This window comes from Trematomus bernacchii, unplaced genomic scaffold (genome assembly GCF_902827165.1).
Source record: "Trematomus bernacchii unplaced genomic scaffold, fTreBer1.1, whole genome shotgun sequence".
NCBI classification, from domain to species: domain Eukaryota; kingdom Metazoa; phylum Chordata; class Actinopteri; order Perciformes; family Nototheniidae; genus Trematomus; species Trematomus bernacchii.
In genome coordinates, this window is record NW_022987582.1 from 11,917,182 (window position 1) to 11,935,048 (window position 17,867).

General features: G+C 39.7%; 1 protein-coding gene across 1 annotated transcript; it reads left to right on the top strand.

Annotated features, from left to right (window-relative positions):
* Nucleotides 1-955: 955 nt before the first annotated feature.
* LOC117480150 (galanin receptor type 1-like) lies at nt 956-17,653 on the top strand. Its single transcript, XM_034127341.1, has 3 exons — nt 956-1,893; nt 1,982-2,047; nt 16,126-17,653. The coding sequence occupies exons 1-3, from the start codon at nt 1,234-1,236 to the stop codon at nt 16,444-16,446; spliced, it is 1,047 nt and encodes a 348-aa protein (XP_033983232.1). The 5' UTR covers nt 956-1,233; the 3' UTR covers nt 16,447-17,653.
* The last annotated feature ends 214 nt before the right edge of the window (nt 17,654-17,867 follow it).

Sequence of the window (17,867 nt, forward strand, 5' to 3'; positions counted from 1 at the left end):
TTACAAGTGTTTAAGTTGCATGAGATTAAAATGTATTTTCCACATTATTACACTGCTACTATTGACAGCTTGGAGTGATGGAAAGTAACTAAGTACATTTGCTTGAGTACAATTTTGTTGGACTCGAGAATGCTACTTTAAACATAACATTTAAAAGGCAATTATTGTGCATTTTACTCCACTACATTTATTTGAAAGCATTTAATACTTACTAGGTTTTATTATTATCACATTTAAATAAGAACATTTGAATATATTATTATAGGTTATGCTATTCGGTAGCATAAAATCATATTAAAATAAACTGTCTTGGTCTGAAATGGAAGCCCATTCTGCTCTGATCAACTGGTAACAGATAACCTTAGCCTATCACGTACAATGTATTGGAACACTAGCCAATGGAAGCGCAAGTGTTGGGATTTTAGCCTTTGAAGACCATTTACATGCACCAAAACCTATAGAGCACTACAGGAAGGGGAAACCCATAATAGAGGCCACTTGAATATATTTGGATGTTAATACCTGATAACTTTTACTTGAGAAATAAAGTATATAAAATGTAGGACTTTTTTTCTACACTGTGGTAGAATACTTATTTCACAACGACACACACAACAGAAGTACTTGCTTTATATACTTTTCCAGTTATACATTTTTTTTTGCTTACTTCTGCTTTGGGATAAAACAATCATGAAACTCAAATAAGGCAACCGCAAGACAGTCAAACTAGATTGTTGTTGGCACACAATGTTGCCAATTACAGTTGCACACGAATGCAAACAGGCTGAATGACAAAATGTATCCATTTGATTACTTTTCCCTATTCCTTGGGAGGGTGGTGTACTGGGTGCTGACGTGAACGCCTCAGCCCGGCCCCTTGCTATAATGTGAAGGGGAAAAGTCCACACACAAAGAGGCAAGGCTTCAGAGCGGATCAGCGCGGACGGCGCGCAGACGCATCAGGTGCGCACCAGGAGAGACTCCAAGACGCGCAGCAGCGAGACAATGCATGCTTTACAGCGAAGAAAGTACTGTTGTTTAGAAGTGTTACTAATGTGAGGCGTAAGAAAAAGTAAAGGGATATAGCGAAATCTTGAGTAAGACGCAAGAAAGACAAGTGTGTTGAGGAGCGCGCATGGAGACGCACCGGACAACAAACCTTTTCCCCTAAAACCTCTGCACAGACCTCATTGAGATCATTTTCAAGTTAATATATAGGAGGAAGAATACATCATGAACGACTCGGAGTCTGGGTGGCTCTTGGGGGAGCAGTGGAACCGCAGCAGAGCGGAGGAAGAAGGGGAGAAACTTTTCGGCATCGGCGCGGATATTTTCATAACGCTGCTGGTGTTTGGACTCATCTTTATGCTCGGTGTGCTGGGCAACTCCATGGTGATCACCGTGCTGGCCCGGAGCAAACCGGGGAAGCCACGGAGCACCACCAACATCTTCATCCTCAACCTGAGCATCGCAGACCTGTCCTACCTGCTCTTCTGCATCCCTTTCCAGTCCGTCGTCTACATGATGCAGTCCTGGGTCCTGGGCGCATTCATTTGCAAATTCAGCCACTATATTTTCACCGTGTCCATGCTGGTGAGCATCTTCACCCTGTCTGCCATGTCCGTGGACCGATACATTGCCATTGTGCACTCCAGGAAGTCCTCCTCTATCCGGGTGGCGAGGCACGCGCTGATTGGGGTGATGGTGATTTGGATACTCTCCCTGGTCATGGCTGCGCCCGTCATGTACTACCAGAAAATCTTCCGCATGGGGGATAATCAAACCTACTGCTGGGAAGATTGGCCAAAAACTCTGAAGAAAGTATATGTGGTGTGCACGTTTATTTTTGGTTATGTGTTGCCTCTGCTGCTGATTTCCTTCTGTTATGCAAAGGTAAGGAAAAGCTTTCCAAACCGGTCGTTTAATAATTATGGACTTTATTTTAAAGACATACAGTTCACCTCTATTTTCTTGCTTGCAGGTTTTAAATCACTTGCACAAAAAACTGAGAAATATGTCCAAAAAGTCAGAGGCATCAAAGAAAAAGGTATGTATTCACACCTGTTTTTTAGGGGTCTGGGGTGTCATTGATTACAGCCATATGTTTCTGATTGTAATCACAAACCAAAAACGTATAAACACTGGATTGCAGATACAAATATGGGGTGTTGACTTACTGAGTGTTGCATTACTTGCGTGAATTCAATAAACATTATGACAGAGATATGGTCATGTATTAGGTTCATAGTTTGTCTAAAAATCATATATTAATAGCCAATGTAATATGTTCACCAAGTCTCCAGTAGCAAATAGAGGGTTAAAATCTCAGCTATAAGTACATCAATGTGCATGGATAAAACCAACTTCTAAAATAAGTTGATTAGTGAGTCCATGAATGTTGTGCATATTTGCCAGCAAACACGAGTTAAAAAAACAAAAGATATGATAAAAAAACTGCCAATCTTTAAGGAATAAAATACCACAGCAAAATTAAACATTCCCAGTGCAAACCCTAATCACAATTGACCCAATTTAGTGTTGAAATTATAGCTTATAGCACTCATGTCAGACTTTAAATCTTACATCGAAATGTAGCAGATTCCTATGGCTAATACCTAGAAGTATCATTTTTTATGTTTGTTATATGTTTTGTCCACGGACCCCCTTTCCACTTAAAGGAAAGCCATAAAGAATCTTGACTTTGATTCATGCTTTAACATAGATGATTGCAGGTCAGTAAAACGAACATTTCTGATGTTCCATTTTTGTTTCTGTGACCTTCAAAGAAAATGAAAAATGTCCGTTTTCCAACCGGCCCCTGTTGCCATTTAGCAAATTATGATAATGAAGGTTAAACTATGTCACCCTTTACAAAATGCCCTTTTCAAGAGAAGAAACACCCACATAATTAATGAAATGCCCTCAATATTTCTGGATCTGTGCATTTCATGCTAAAGCAGGAGCCTTTTCGTCTGTCGACACTTTGTTCCATTCAAAGCAGGGGTCAGGGTTCTTTGCCTTAAGGAAGATATAAACCACAACTTCAAGGACCCTCACATTATTCAGCGAGGGGCAAAAATCCCTCTGCACCAAATACACCATCAGAGAAAACAATTTCCCTGGTTTCTGCTGTTCCTTAGGGCCAAAATGATTGAGATGAATATTAATGTTCTAATGCTAACTGGTAATGGCACACTCGAGCAAAGTCGCCGAAAGGGCTATGTGCAATCAAACCCCCATTCAGCCTTAATTATTGCTGTAATTCCGATTCCCTGAGAGCCAGTTATCTGCTGTCGCCCGCTTGATTGTCTATCTGTCTGTCGGCCTCTTCATTGTCCCTAACATCGGGCAGGTTTCAGTAGCAAACCCTCTGATAACGGCATTGTGCAATGACACCAGGATGTGAGGAATTGATGCGTTAATGTGCACCTCTCTACATGCATGTTTTGTTGCACTAGGCTTAGAAAGGAAACTTCCACATATCCTGATGATTTACTGCGCTCACTGTGCAGAGTACTGGTCCAGAATACACACAGGGAATGTTACACTGACAGCTTTGTGACTAACAGTGCATTAAAGCCGGGGCTGAGACATAAATTACCCTGGCAGGAAGCCTACTGTTAAACTCTAATGTCACAACAACGGACTGTCTGCACACACATATTAAATCTGAGTGAGGTATCAACAACTTCAGGGATTCATTTCATATTGGACGCTGACTTCTCTATTAATATACAAGCATGGAGCCATTGCCAAAATCTAATTTCTTGGCAGTGTGTCCGTTTCGTACAGTGTGTTTCAAGGAGAATGTTGGAATGGAAAGAAGACTAATGTGCAGCCAAGCACTGTGCAGTATGTCGCTTGTATAATTAGAGGATAATAAATGTGCTAGGTAAATTAACTACTGGATAGAGTCACTGAAAAACACGATTACAAAATGAGGGAATAATATACAGGGAACATGTACAATTCTAACCACTTAGAGAGCTTTGAAATTATTAGCCATAAACTGCACTTAAAAAGCTATTCTCAAAACTGCTTTTAATGACTTCCATTGTAACCCGGCAGGAGCTGTCAAAGACGCTACAGTGTGTTCTAGCAGCTGTCACCAATGTCAAGCAGTCCTAAATCTGTCTTTCATTCAGTAAAGCTTATATTTAAATGAGTAGTCCAACAGTTTTTCAACTAAGCTTTTTTGCCCATTGTTAGACTAGGAGATCAATACACTCTTACATCTGTACTGTAAATATGAAGCTACAGCCAGTAGCAGGTTAGCGTAGCATTACAAACTAAACCACTGCTAGCCTGGCTCTGTCCAAAGATAACAGGACAGGAAGGCTGTGGCTCAGCAGATTATTCCCTAATTACCGTGTCCACATTGTGAAGTGTCCTCAACAAGACACTTAACCTCAATTGCTCCAGATGTCAGGCTGGTGCTTTGCATGGTGGCCTACTGACATTGATGTGTGTGTGTGTGTGTGTGTGTGTGTGTCAATTGTATTACAAAAAAAAAGAGATAAAAGTGCAACATAAATGCTGTCTTTTGAGTATGTTTTACAATATTTTAACAGACTCTCACCACAAATAACCAACACATCTTAACACATCTCAATCTCATAATATTGGACATTACATCTTCTTATTTTACTCATGTTCTGTGAGTGAATGGCAACCCTTTAAATAATAAGTTGTGACAGATAATGGATGGATAATAATGGAAAACATTCAATGTAACAACAACATGTATTTTGTTGGTTTACAGACAGTTATGTAAGGGTATCTTTTGACCGGGAGTATTGACTTGGCTGGTTGCCTGGTAATCTAATGATAATGATAAGATATGGAAGTAAATGCTACACTTCAACTAAGAGGGAACAAATATGTGACATATGGCTAAACTATACCGTTTCTTTTAACCCTGGCGCGATAAACCTCAACCATCGCGATAAACACATTGCGCTATTGCACTCACATTTTTTGTAATAGTTTAAAAAGTGGAATAAACAGGACTTTGGAAACCAATGTACACCTTTTATCTTTGTACTTTGGGTTTAGTTCAATGTTCAATATGTCTAATAAATATCGTTATCTTATTATAAACAACCTTATCGCATATTTTGGTCATATCGGGCAGCCTTGGTACAAAATGTTAATTAGTTGGCTTAAGATTTTTTCCAGAGGCCCTGAAAACTGCAGTCATTAAACCGCTCTTAAAAAAGAATAATCTAGATGCCTCAGTAATGAACAATTACAGGCCAATATCAAACCTGCCATTTCTAGGTAAAATCATTGAAAAAGTAGTATTTCAACAGTTGAGTAACTTCTTGCATTTAAATAACTGTTTGGATGTGTTCCAGTCAGGATTTCGTCCAAACCACAGCACTGAGACTGCTCTTGTAAAGGTCTTCAATGACATCCACTTAAACACAGACAGTGGCAGAACTTCAGTGTTAGTATTATTAGATCTCAGTGCTGCATTTGACACTGTTGACCACAACATATTACTAGACCGACTAGAAAACTGGGTGGGACTTTCGGCAACAGTTCTAAATTGGTTTGAGTCCTACTTAAAGGACAGAAAAAACTTTGTTTCTATAGGTAAATACACATCTGAGTTGACAAATATGACATGTGGGGTACCTCAAGGCTCCATCTTGGGGCCTCTTCTCTTTAACATCTACATGCTACCACTGGCTCAGATAATGAAAAACAACAAAATAAGTTACCATAGCTATGCGGATGACACACAAATTTACGTAACAATTTCACCAGGAGATTATGCTCCAATTCAAACACTGAGTAAGTGCATTGAACAAATCAATGACTGGATGTGTCAGAACTTTCTCCAATTAAACAAAGATAAAACTGAGGTAATGGTTTTTGGAGCCAAGGCAGAACGTATAAAAGTTAGCGCTGAACTTCAGTCTGCAATGTTCAAAACAACAGATAAAGCCAGAAATCTAGGTGTAGTCATGGACTCTGACCTGAGTTTCAACAGTCACATTAAAACAGTTACTAAATCAGCCTACTATCACCTAAAGAACATATCTAGGATTAAAGGACTAATGTCACAGCAGGATTTGGAAAAACTTGTCCATGCTTTTATCTTCAGTAGACTCGACTACTGCAATGGTGTCTTTACAGGCCTCACTAAAAAATCTATTAGAAAGCTGCAGCTAATTCAGAACGCCGCTGCTCGAGTCCTCACTAACACTAAGAAAGTGGATCACATCACTCCTGTTCTGAAGTCTTTACACTGGCTTCCTGTGTGTCAAAGAATAGATTTCAAAATATTGTTGCTGGTTTATAAAGCTTTGAATGGTTTAGGCCCAAAATACATGTCTGACCTACTGCTAAATTATGAACCATCCAGAACCCTCAGGTCTTCAGGGACTGGTCAGCTTTCTGTCCCCAGAGTCAGAACTAAACATGGTAAAGCAGCATTCAGTTATTATGCTCCAAATATCTGGAACAAACTCCCAGAAACCTGCAGGTCCGCTGCAACTCTTACTACTTTTAAATCCAGGCTGAAGACTTTTCTTTTTGCCGCTGCTTTTAATTGAACTATTCACATCTTAAACTGCACTGTAACTTTTAACTTTTATCCATGTATTTTTTCTTTTAATGTTTATTTTATTATCTTTCCTTTTTAATGACTGATTTTAAATGCCATTTTTAAAATGTCTTCCATTTTTGTAAAGCACTTTGAATTACCTTGTGTTGAAAGGTGCTATATAAATAAACTTGCCTTGCCTTGCCTTGCCTAAGATGCTTTTAGACAGCTAGCAGTTGCTCGATGTACACATTGACATTCTTTCTAATGGCCAGCCGAAGGTGACTAGGCTGGTATGAATAAGAGGTCCAATTCTATAGAAGTATATTACATTACATTACATTGCATGTTACTTGTTAGACGCTTTTATCCAAAGCGACTTACATACTCAATACTGTGGGCAATCCCCACAGGAGCAATTTGGGGTGAAGTGTCTTGCCCAGGGACACAACGACATGCTGACTGCAGTGGGGTTTGAACCCCATATGAGAAAATTACCTTTATTCTCACTTATTTTTTACCTCAGTTACCATGGTTATGGTCTCAATCACTAGTTTCAAGTCTTCATATATACAGCACCATATTTATTTTATACATTTAGTTCCCATTTCTTTATCAAGCAGATGATAAAAGAGGGTTTGTTTTATAGAATGTGAGGTAAGCTACCTTTTTCAACATTTGGACAGAGCCAAACTTGCCATTTACCCCTGCCTCCAGTCTTGCCAAGCTATGCTAACTTTTATCTGGTTGTAGGTTCATATTTATCGTACAGATATGAGAGGGAAATCAAACTTTCATCTAACTCTTGGCCAAAAATGAATAACCAGATCTCCCACTATGTCAAACTATTAATTTAAGCCTTAAAAGTAGGGTAGGTAAGTTTGAGAAACCGGCTCGAGATCGCTAGAATTTGAAAATACACAACCGGAGAAAATCTGCCACTTCCTTATAGAGCCCCTCCTCCAACACACACGAACGCGCACATGACCAATGAGGGCACAAGATAAGTTTGTGCACAGATGGAAGGCTGACAGGCAGGTAGGCCATCCAGTTATTTTAGCCGGGCCGGCTAAAATGATTGGTCGTGCTTTTTACAGTATTACGGCTTCCACAGATGACATTTTTTTATGGATTTTTTGTCAAAGCACTTAAGATATTCATTGCTATCGGGATGTTAAGAGCATTCCATGGAATATAACAAAAAGTGTATCTCGAGCCGGTTTCTCAAACTTACCTACCCCACCTTTAACTAAAGTGTCTCAAAGGTTGGAGTCATGTTTGTTGGGGTCAATGTGCATATCATGTGCTCTCGTAAAGCAACTGATATGTCACAGGAGCATGGGTGCTTCTCACAAAACATCAGGTGAGACAAATCAGGAGATTGCAGAGGGTTACAGAGTGCCCTTGGAGAAAAAGGGGATAATTTGTACAAATAAGTGTTTAATCAATACTGTGTGGTTTACTTGGGTCTGCAGCTTAACACCAGGCCTGTGAATATAATGTCAGCGACAGCTGTGAAGAGCAAGGTTATTCCCACTGCTGTTCCGACAAACATCTTATCACCCTCAGTAGGCATCAGACAGCCTGTTAAAGTCATGCAGACACGCACAAAAGCCAAATCTCAAAAAACAACATCAACCTAGCAGTACATCTTTCGTAATCTTTCCACAAGTCCTGTGAGCATGACAAATCCGCTTTTAATAAATCTCTTTCTCCCCTCTGGTTTTTATGTCGTGTTCAGATAAAGAAAAGCTGAATATGTTTATTTATGGCTCAGTTTTATGGTCTCGGGAATGAATACCAGAGTGTATTTGACTTGGCAAACAATAATGCTTTTAATGGCTTCTCAGAGGTTAAAATGTAGTAATTAACAATGTAGGTTAAGGATTTTATTTCTTTGGGATATGAGTCAGTCAGGCATCCAGACTGAGCACACACAGATGGTTATGGATAATTAGGAATATGAATATTTAGCCAAGTCGTCTTGAAATGATTTTAAGAGCATCTGTAAAGTAAAACAGGCACAGCTAACTACCCAACCTCTCACATGTGACGGAGATGCTCATTACCATCCTGAACTGAGTGTTGTTATGACACACTCAACATCACTGAGTCACATTTCAGTGGCTTTAATTGTTATTTAGAGGAATATTAAAGAAACATTTAGAACTGTATTTGCCTAATAGTGTATTAAATACTAAAAAATGTCAAGATATGGAACCCCAAGGCCAATTTTTAAAACAGAATTTGAAATCATTCTTAGAGTAAACTCCACATTAGAAATTAAGTATCTTGAAGATAATGTTGTAGAAGTTAGCTAAATATAGTTTTGTAGTATGTAAACTGTAAAAGCGTTTCAGCTAAATAACACAAAGTACATCCTGGCTGATACTATGTAAAGGGCAGGTAGTGTTAGCCTGTTTGAGAAGCTAGCAGTATAAAGACCATGTACAAATGATTGTTATATCTGGAATAAAATATAAATCTATCTGAGGACGTCAATAAGTGTGTTACCATTTACCCGTTGTAATGAACAATTTCATTTTGTCCATAAACAAGCACACATTTGCAATAGCTAAGACCATGCACGCACATCAAGCATTCAGACACAACAACGTTTTTGTTATATTATCCCAGTGTGTCTCACAGGCTTTTTATATCGAACAATATTACTTCTATATTGACTTTCAGCCTTCTAACTCAGATATGAGGTCTGCAGCTGAACCTCCAAACCAAATCACTCTTATGCCTACAATGCATTCTGGTCTATTGAAAATGTTGTCAATACAAACCAACCTTGAAGAAAATTGGCACCTTGTTCCCGTGATGCATTTCTTCCCCTTTCATTCTGATATCAAAACCTGATGATTACCAATGACGCTTTACATGGCTGACGTATTTCCTGCAACAGTTTTCAATTCAGGTGAACTGGTAATACCTCCACAAGATTTGCTGTTGCCATTTATTATGGAATGTATGGATGAAAAGGCACCTTGAATTGCAGAGAACATCATATCATGATAACCATGTTTGCCTAAATGTGTTGTTAGTATGTACTTTTTCTGTCTGTCTTGTGTCCTGATATCCTGCTTTGCCTTTCATTATAGACACAAAGATGGATCATTGCAAATATAAAATAGGAATGTCAAAAATACATATTGACAGGTTTTAATCAATGGTTGGATGCTTTTCAGGGAGCAGCTAAACCAGCGTGGCAGGAGAATATTTGAGTAGTTGTGTCTTCCTGTGATGATGCTGCTGTTTATATTAGCCTCTGACGGCTCTCTGGGGGTTGAGCTGAAGACATGAATATGTTATGGAGGCTATCCAAACAAGGCAGTTATTAACAATCTGCTCTTTGGGAACCTCTGTTTGGTTAATGTGTCTATTTGTATGCGTTTGTGTGTATAATGGTCTGGCTGATATCTCTGGCCAATATTTACCTTTCTTTTCGATTTGTCCATGATCCACTCAGAGACATTTATTTCTCATATGATCAATATGTAAAACAGATCGACGCTGCATTCTGTTGGCTTTGGGGAGTCACCATTCTTCTGTGTTCGTTCTGCTACAATCATTTTTATGATTGTTTAAATTCACCTTTCACAATGGTGTATTTTAGTTTAGGTGCTATAAAAATAAATTAGATATCCCTACATTGAAACAACATTGATGCAAGCTTTCAACAGGAAGAGATGTGGTCCCTTGACAAAAATCTAAGAGAACATTGAATGTTTTCCAATAAATTAACCAGTTTAATTTAGGATCTCTGAGGGGTTTCTTTCCCCCCTCTCTCTTTCGCTTTTTGTGGCAACTTTGGGGCAGCACAACAAGCTTTAAATACAATTTTTTTTATACTGGCAATATTTACAGATCCAGCGCAACATTAACACTCATTTTGAGTCTTGAGTCTAACAGCCTGTAGGGCTGTACGATTTGGGGAAATAATCTAATTGCGATTTTTCTGACAGATATTGTGATTGCGATTCGATTTGCGATATTTGTTTTTAAGCGACCCAACGGAAGTTTATTGTAAAATGCGGCCATATCTCTGGCTAGGAAGGTCGTATCAATTTGCTCCCGTCTCTAGCACCCCCGCAGCCATACTTGCCAACCCTCCCGATTTTCGCAGGAGACTCCCGATTTCATTGTCCTCTCCCGGTTTCCTCCCGAGGTCATATTTCTCCCGCATTTCTCCCGATTTCTGACAAAATCAGATTTACTCAGGACTGAGTAACTCGGACTTTAAAACAGCTACACCATTGTTTGGTTTCCATGGTAGCGCGTCTCTTTAGTAGCGCGCGCAACTGAAAGTCTGAGAGGGTGAGGAAGATAGTCACAGCAAACAGAACAAGAATCGACAATTCTACCCTCTGCTCACTCCTTTCCTGCCCACACATATGCTCCATCAAGGATGGTGCTACAGGCCGCAAGGCAGTGCACTTACAACTACAATAAGCATGTTAATGTTAATCTAATACAGCTCCGGCGATCCCGCCCCCCGCGGTGGTTTTGGAAATGCTCCCGATTTCTGAGGTCTCAAGGTTGGCAAGTATGCCCGCAGCCCGAGCTACGAGTGAAAGAACTAAACTTACATGAAACTTCCGTTGGGTTGCTTTAAAGTCAAGCTTCAGTTTAAGATTGACCCTGTAATAGATGTAAAACATGTGATGGAGCATTACTAACCTGACTCAGATGGTTTGTTTCACCAAACCATCTAGGAAAGCTCCATTGGAAGCCATTTGCAAAAGTATTTAAAAAATACTTGGCAGGTGATTGGATCAATCTGTCTATCACCTTCTATCATGGGCCACTTCTGATTGGTTAACAATGGCTGGTACATGTGGAGCACAGCACTTCTGATTGGTGTGGATGACTGACACACAAGAAAAAAAGAAAGAAAAAAAATCGATTAAAATCAATGTAAAGTAGTGGTTAAATTAAGCAAAATTACAAAATATTTCTTTCTTTACTCATATATATTCTTGCAATTATACATTTTTTAAATGAGTATTAACAGTATTTGTTATGTATTTGACAGTTATATATAGCCATAACAAAAGTATTTTTTAGTAAAATTACAGAAAATGCAGCTAATTTTGCCAACAGAAAATCATTTATTTGTACGGTTAGTTTTGTTAAATTCACATTTAAAAACGGCTAAAAAACAGATAAATAATGTATTCCATTTCTACAGTTTTTTTTTTGTTAAAATACATGACACATTTCAATAAACCGTTTATTCTTGTAAATTGAATATGATTTCCTGTAATTATGAAATACAATAAAAAACTGTAATGTTTTTGGGGGAAAAACTGTAAAAAAACATTTTTTTTTACAGTGTACCGAAGTGGAAAACGTCTGTTGCAAAGAAATTAGAAAGGTAGCCTAGCTGACAGTTACAACATTATGTAGCTAGCTGAAAACACCAACAGTAGCACACAACATTATATGCCAAGATATACACCATACATATTTGTCAAGTCAATAGACTATTATATGCCCTTTTATTTCTTCCCTAGCATTGAATGTTTATTTTGTAAACCTTGCCATAGTTGGTTTAATTGCTAAACGTGTTATTTTACAAATATCTTACCTTCCTATAGGTTGTAACACGAATGAGCCAAGTCCCAGCTCCTATTATGTGCATGGTACACCACCCAGGACTAGAGCCAAACTGTCTCAACCCATACACCCTGCAGAACCTCCATAACATGTACAGATTCGATTATGGACCTTTGAGGCGTAGAACGGAAGAAGAGTAAGTTATTCTTACCTGTAATAAACTACTACTGTGTTTGATGAAAAATCAAATCATGGTTTGCTATATATGAATGATATGTTATAGGAGCAAATAATTCAGGGAAGAAAGGCTACTAAGTATTTCCATCAAACTTTATTTTTAGAAATGTACAAAATGTACATATATACACTGTATATCATCCATTCCTCCCCTTATAGGCGTTTTCGGCATCTTGCCTATCGCAGCTTTGTAAGGTGTCCGGTGCCTTGCTCAAGGGCACCACGGCAGGGCAGGAGGTGAACTGGGACCTCTCCAAGTAGAAGTCCACACTCCTTATTTAGGTCTGGTCGGGGACTTGAACCGGCGACCCTACGGCTCACAGTCCAAGCCCCTACTGACTGAGCCACTGCCGGATTAGGCTAGCAAGAACATGTTTATAATTGCAATCTTATACGGTCATTCATTGTAGCTGGCATAAAAACAATGTTTTCCCTAGCAAACTCATGTCTAGCTCTTGGTAGCCTTCTTTTTTAGCTCGGTAGCATACACGCTAGGAACGCCAACTATAATGTAATTAAAGGTCCCATGTCATGGCCATTTCCACTGATCATAATTCCATTGTTGAGGTATACTAAAATAGATTTATACTGTGCATTTTTCCAAACTCACATTGGTTTCGCATACAGCATCTCTGTAAAGTGTGTGTATTCAGCAGTATTCACTCTCTCCACTAAACAGCTCGTTGCAGCTCTTGCTCCCCCCTCCCTGTGAGCCTAGTGTGCTCCGATTGGTCAGCTCGGCCACTCTGTTCTGATTAGTCAACCACCAGAGAGGCTCCGCCCATGTCTAACAGTGCTTTTTTCGGCTCGCTCTCAGCGGAACATCAGTCTTATAATGGCCTCGGTACAGCCGTATATTTTATACGCTAACTAACCGAACTGTACCTACAACTGTTGTTATAGAAGAGTAAGTTATTTGTACCTGTAATAAACTACTACTGTTTGATGAGAAATCAAATCATGGTTTGCTATATATGAATGATATGTTATAGGAGCAAATAATTCACGGAAGAAAGGATACTAAGTATTTCCATCAAACTTTATTTTTAGAAATGTACAAAATGAACATGTGTAAATATACATATATACACTGTATATCATCCATTCCTCCCCTTATAGGCGTTTTCGGCATCTTGCCTATCGCAGCTTTGTAAGCGGCTGCCGGGGCTTTTTCGGATGAGGCATCAGAGTGGTCATCCCGTGTGTGTGTTGTCCGCCAGATACGCCAGGAGTTTCCTGATCTGGCTGGATGAAATCAAATGCAAATCACAAAATATTAGATAAACTTAGTTGTTTTAGATTTGTTAGTAGTAGTTGTGGTAGGAGTGTGTATCTATCTAATCTATCTATCTAATCAACACAGTTAGCTTGCCAGCTAATATGCTAACCTACGTTTGCTAGTTGTTCAGTGTAATATGCCAATCTACTATGAACAACAGCTAGTCTAGGCTAGCAAGAACATGTTTACAATTGCAATCTTATACGGGTAGTCTGCTACGTTCGGTCATTCATTGTAGCTGGCATGAAAACAATGTTTTGTCTAGCTCTAGGTAGCCTTGTTGTTTCGCTATGTAGCATACACGCTATGAACGGTAGCTCGGTAGCATACATGCCAGGAACGCCAACTATAATGTACTGACCGTACGGTAAATCACCCGGAGTATACTGTCTATGAGTATTTCGTGTGTGATTGCAGACATTCTCCAGCTATGAGATACATGTAAGGCCATCTGCTAACATTGGAGTTGATATATGGAAACGCTAGCAACTTAGTTAGCCCAGTTAGCATTGCTCGCACACACACAGACACACACACTGCTGGAGGAGCAGACAGGCTTGGCGATAAAGCTAGAACAAGCGAAACTCATCCTGAGCACACACAAACACTCACAGCCGAAGTAAAAACAATAAGTGTGGCTTGATATTGAGTAAGAAAAAGGTTTATAACGCTGTGAGCATGGGTCTGCGGAGAGCATTTACAGTACAACGTAATAGTCCGAAAAACGTTTACCCATTTAAACAGTCGTGGTAGAGACCTTGTTTGTTTTAAAGATCATAAATACACAAACAACAATGAATACTTACAGGTTGTGTACCCGAACTCCCGCTGGTCCAAACAAAGTAGGAACAGCATCGTTCTTCAGTGCCCTACGCTGTACATATCCGGCATGAATCCTGAAAGGTTTTGGGAAGCTTTGTTACGTGAAAGGCTGGCAGAGGGTGCGGCCATAGCTCTGGGCGTGGCTACTGGCCATCCCTACGTCACGATACCCAGGAAGTAAACAATGGAAAATGAGAAATCTCCAATGAGGCGTTTTGGGGAGGTATTTACTGTGTTAGAGTTTTACTTGCTACAGGGTGTATTTTTAGGGTTTTTGACTCTGCAGACCGTTTACATGCATAAAAACCTTCATAACACACAAGGGGACGGGTAATAACCGGAAAAGCATGACATGGGACCTTTAAGTTTCGCGACTGACCGTACGGTAAATCACCCGGAGTATACTGTCTGTGAGTATTTCGTGTGTGAATGCAGACATTCTCCTGCTATGAGATACATGTAAGGCCATCTGCTGACATTGGAGTTGATATATGGAAACGCTAGCAACTTAGTTAGCCCAGTTAGCACTGTCAATGGCAATTAGCAGCCCGAAAAACGTTTACCCATTTAAACAGTCGTGGTAGATACCTTGTTTGTTTTAAACATCATAAATACACAAACAACAATGAATACTTACAAGTTGTGTACCCGAATCTCCCGCTGGTCCGAACAAAGTAGGAACAGTATCGTTCTTCAGTGCCCTACGCTGTACATATCCGGCATGAATCTCTGAAAGGTTTGTGAAGCTTTGTTTCGTGAAATGCCGCACACACAGTACAATACCGGCTCGAACATCTGAAGGATGTCGTGGTTCTGCCCTCGGTAAGGCATGAAGATTTCCCCTCACAATACAGGACACAGACCCTCGTTGGCATGACTGGATACAGTTTTGAACTGAACCTGAGCTTCCAACAGTATTATATGTTCTGCTGGCAGAGGGTGTGGCCTCTGGGTGTTCACACGTCACAGTACCCAGGAAGTAAACAATGGAAAATGAGAAATCTCCAACGAGGCGTTTTGGGGCAGCATAGACAGGTCTTTTCTGTGTTAGAGTTTTACTCGCTACAGGGTGTACTTTGAGGGTTTTTGACTGCAGACCGTTTACATGCATAAAAACCTTCATAACACACAAGGGGACGGGTAATAACCGGAAAAGCATGACATGGGCCCTTTAATGGTGCATTTTCGTATATTTCTGCTCAATGTTTTATTCATTTGTTCTCATTATTATCAGTTAGTTTCTAGCAAGTGAACATGGTGGTTGATTTAGTTTCTAAAAAGCTGGATATGTTTTTCAGAAGTTGGTAAATAGAGCTAAAAGAAGAGACAATATCGGACCTACATTTACCAAACTGTCTGAAATCAAAAAATGACCTGTGATGAAATTTAAACTAGGACTCGTATCAAAGCATAAGACATTCGTAAATGTTTGGATAATTTACTACCCAGGTACAACTATTGCCATTTTTATGGAAATATCTCAACATGCAAGGGCATCCCATAGAGCAAAAAAGATAAAAAGGTAACAAGCTAACACTGAGAAATGAACAAACAAGTGGTCATTTAGATTTTCATTTAAACCTAAGTACAAATGTTGATTCTCTGAGTAATGTTGTTGCAGTGTTACCTGACTAAATCTCTCTCTGTATCCCCCATTTGTGTCTCCCAGACTGCTCAGACGGTCCTGGTGGTGGTGGTGGTGTTCTGCATCTCTTGGCTCCCTCACCACATCGTCCACCTGTGGGCGGAGTTTGGGGAATTCCCGCTGAACCAGGCCTCCTTCGTGTTTCGCGTGGCCGCCCACTGCCTGGCGTACAGCAACTCCTCTGTGAACCCGGTCATCTATGCCTTCCTGTCGGAGAACTTCAGGAAGGCCTACAAGCAGGTGTTCAAATGCCAGATCGGCACCAGTGACTCCCCGCTCAACGACCTCAAAGAGATTCGCAGCAAGGCGGACACCCCACCCTCGACTAACTGCACCAACGTCTGACATAGGAGGTGGGGATGGTTGGCTCAAATTGAATACCTACCATCCCACTGAAACTCAATGTAAAGTCATAATGAAAGAGCCATAGGACATGAGTTGGTGTGTGGACTTTTTGCTCTAGGTAAGTGTGGTTGCTTGGATATTGCTGCAGCTATATTGTTCCACATAAGCGCTGTTCATTATTGTACCAGAGGAGATGAAGCCACTGTAGCTGCAGGGCATGATTACTCCGTCTTTGATCAGTGTCTGTGTCTCTCTTTCATAATAAACTGCGGAGTCCTTCACCCACAAAATAACCCTCTCTCTAAATAAAACTGACTTTGATTGGAGACAGAATTTACTAAAGGTCAAAATACAATACCTATGAGGTTGTTTTACTTTCGGACTTCAAACATATTGAAAATGTAAATTGGCAGTCTTCTTTCAAGATTATTATTGCATTGTGTAGCATCATCATCTGCTGAAGTACAACTGTTGTTGGTCTTTTCTGTGTGAAGAACAGCATTTTGGGCATTACACTAGGGCACTGCTCCTACTACTAGACTCCTGGTACTAGGATGGGTTAAATGCAGAGGCCAAATTTCACTGTGTGTGCTGTGTGCTCTGCATGTGTGACCATTAAAGAGGGTTTCATCCCTCCCAATTCTTCTTATTGTTCTTGTTCTTGTTCTACTCAGTGAGCTTTTACAGAATTGTGTTCTTTGAGGTATGAGTAAGAGATTACAACTTGAAATTCAGAAAATACATTTACTAAACCCAGTAACAAAATTGTGTTTGAACAGGACTACAGACGCTGGTTTCACAGAGTTATGACTATAGATATAACTAGTAGTTGGACATCAGGTAGGTGTCTAAATTCATCCCTTGGATAAAGCTGTTTAGTTGTTGACTCTTTTAAAAAGGCCACTATCGACTTTCCATCAACTCTGGATTAATTAAGACTTAAAAACATAGCTGCCCGAGAAACCATTGCTGTGTCTCAAATCGCATACTTCTGTACTTACAATTGCTGTTTTGTATAGGTGCGTCCCAATGCAAAGTATGGCAAAATGCAGTTTACTATGAGTACCTGGAATGTTAAAATGTTGTTAGTGTGGAACGCTGGACACTTCTCGACAACAATCTCCATCTTGGCTTTGTAACGGAAGTTACTAGACCCGCCACGATTGGGGTTGCTCCAGTAAAAAACAGCACTATACAAATAAAAGTAATGGGCCTACATATTTTTTATTGTTTAAGTAATAATAATAATAATGATAATATAATAATAATAACTATTATTACTATTATTATTATTAAGTAATGTACCACTTTACTTGTGCCAAACAGAAGCCATTGTTAATTCCATAGGGTTAGTACAGTCTGAAATAGTTTGGTACCGTGAAAAATAACTTGGATATCTAGCTAGCTAGCTAGATTTCCAA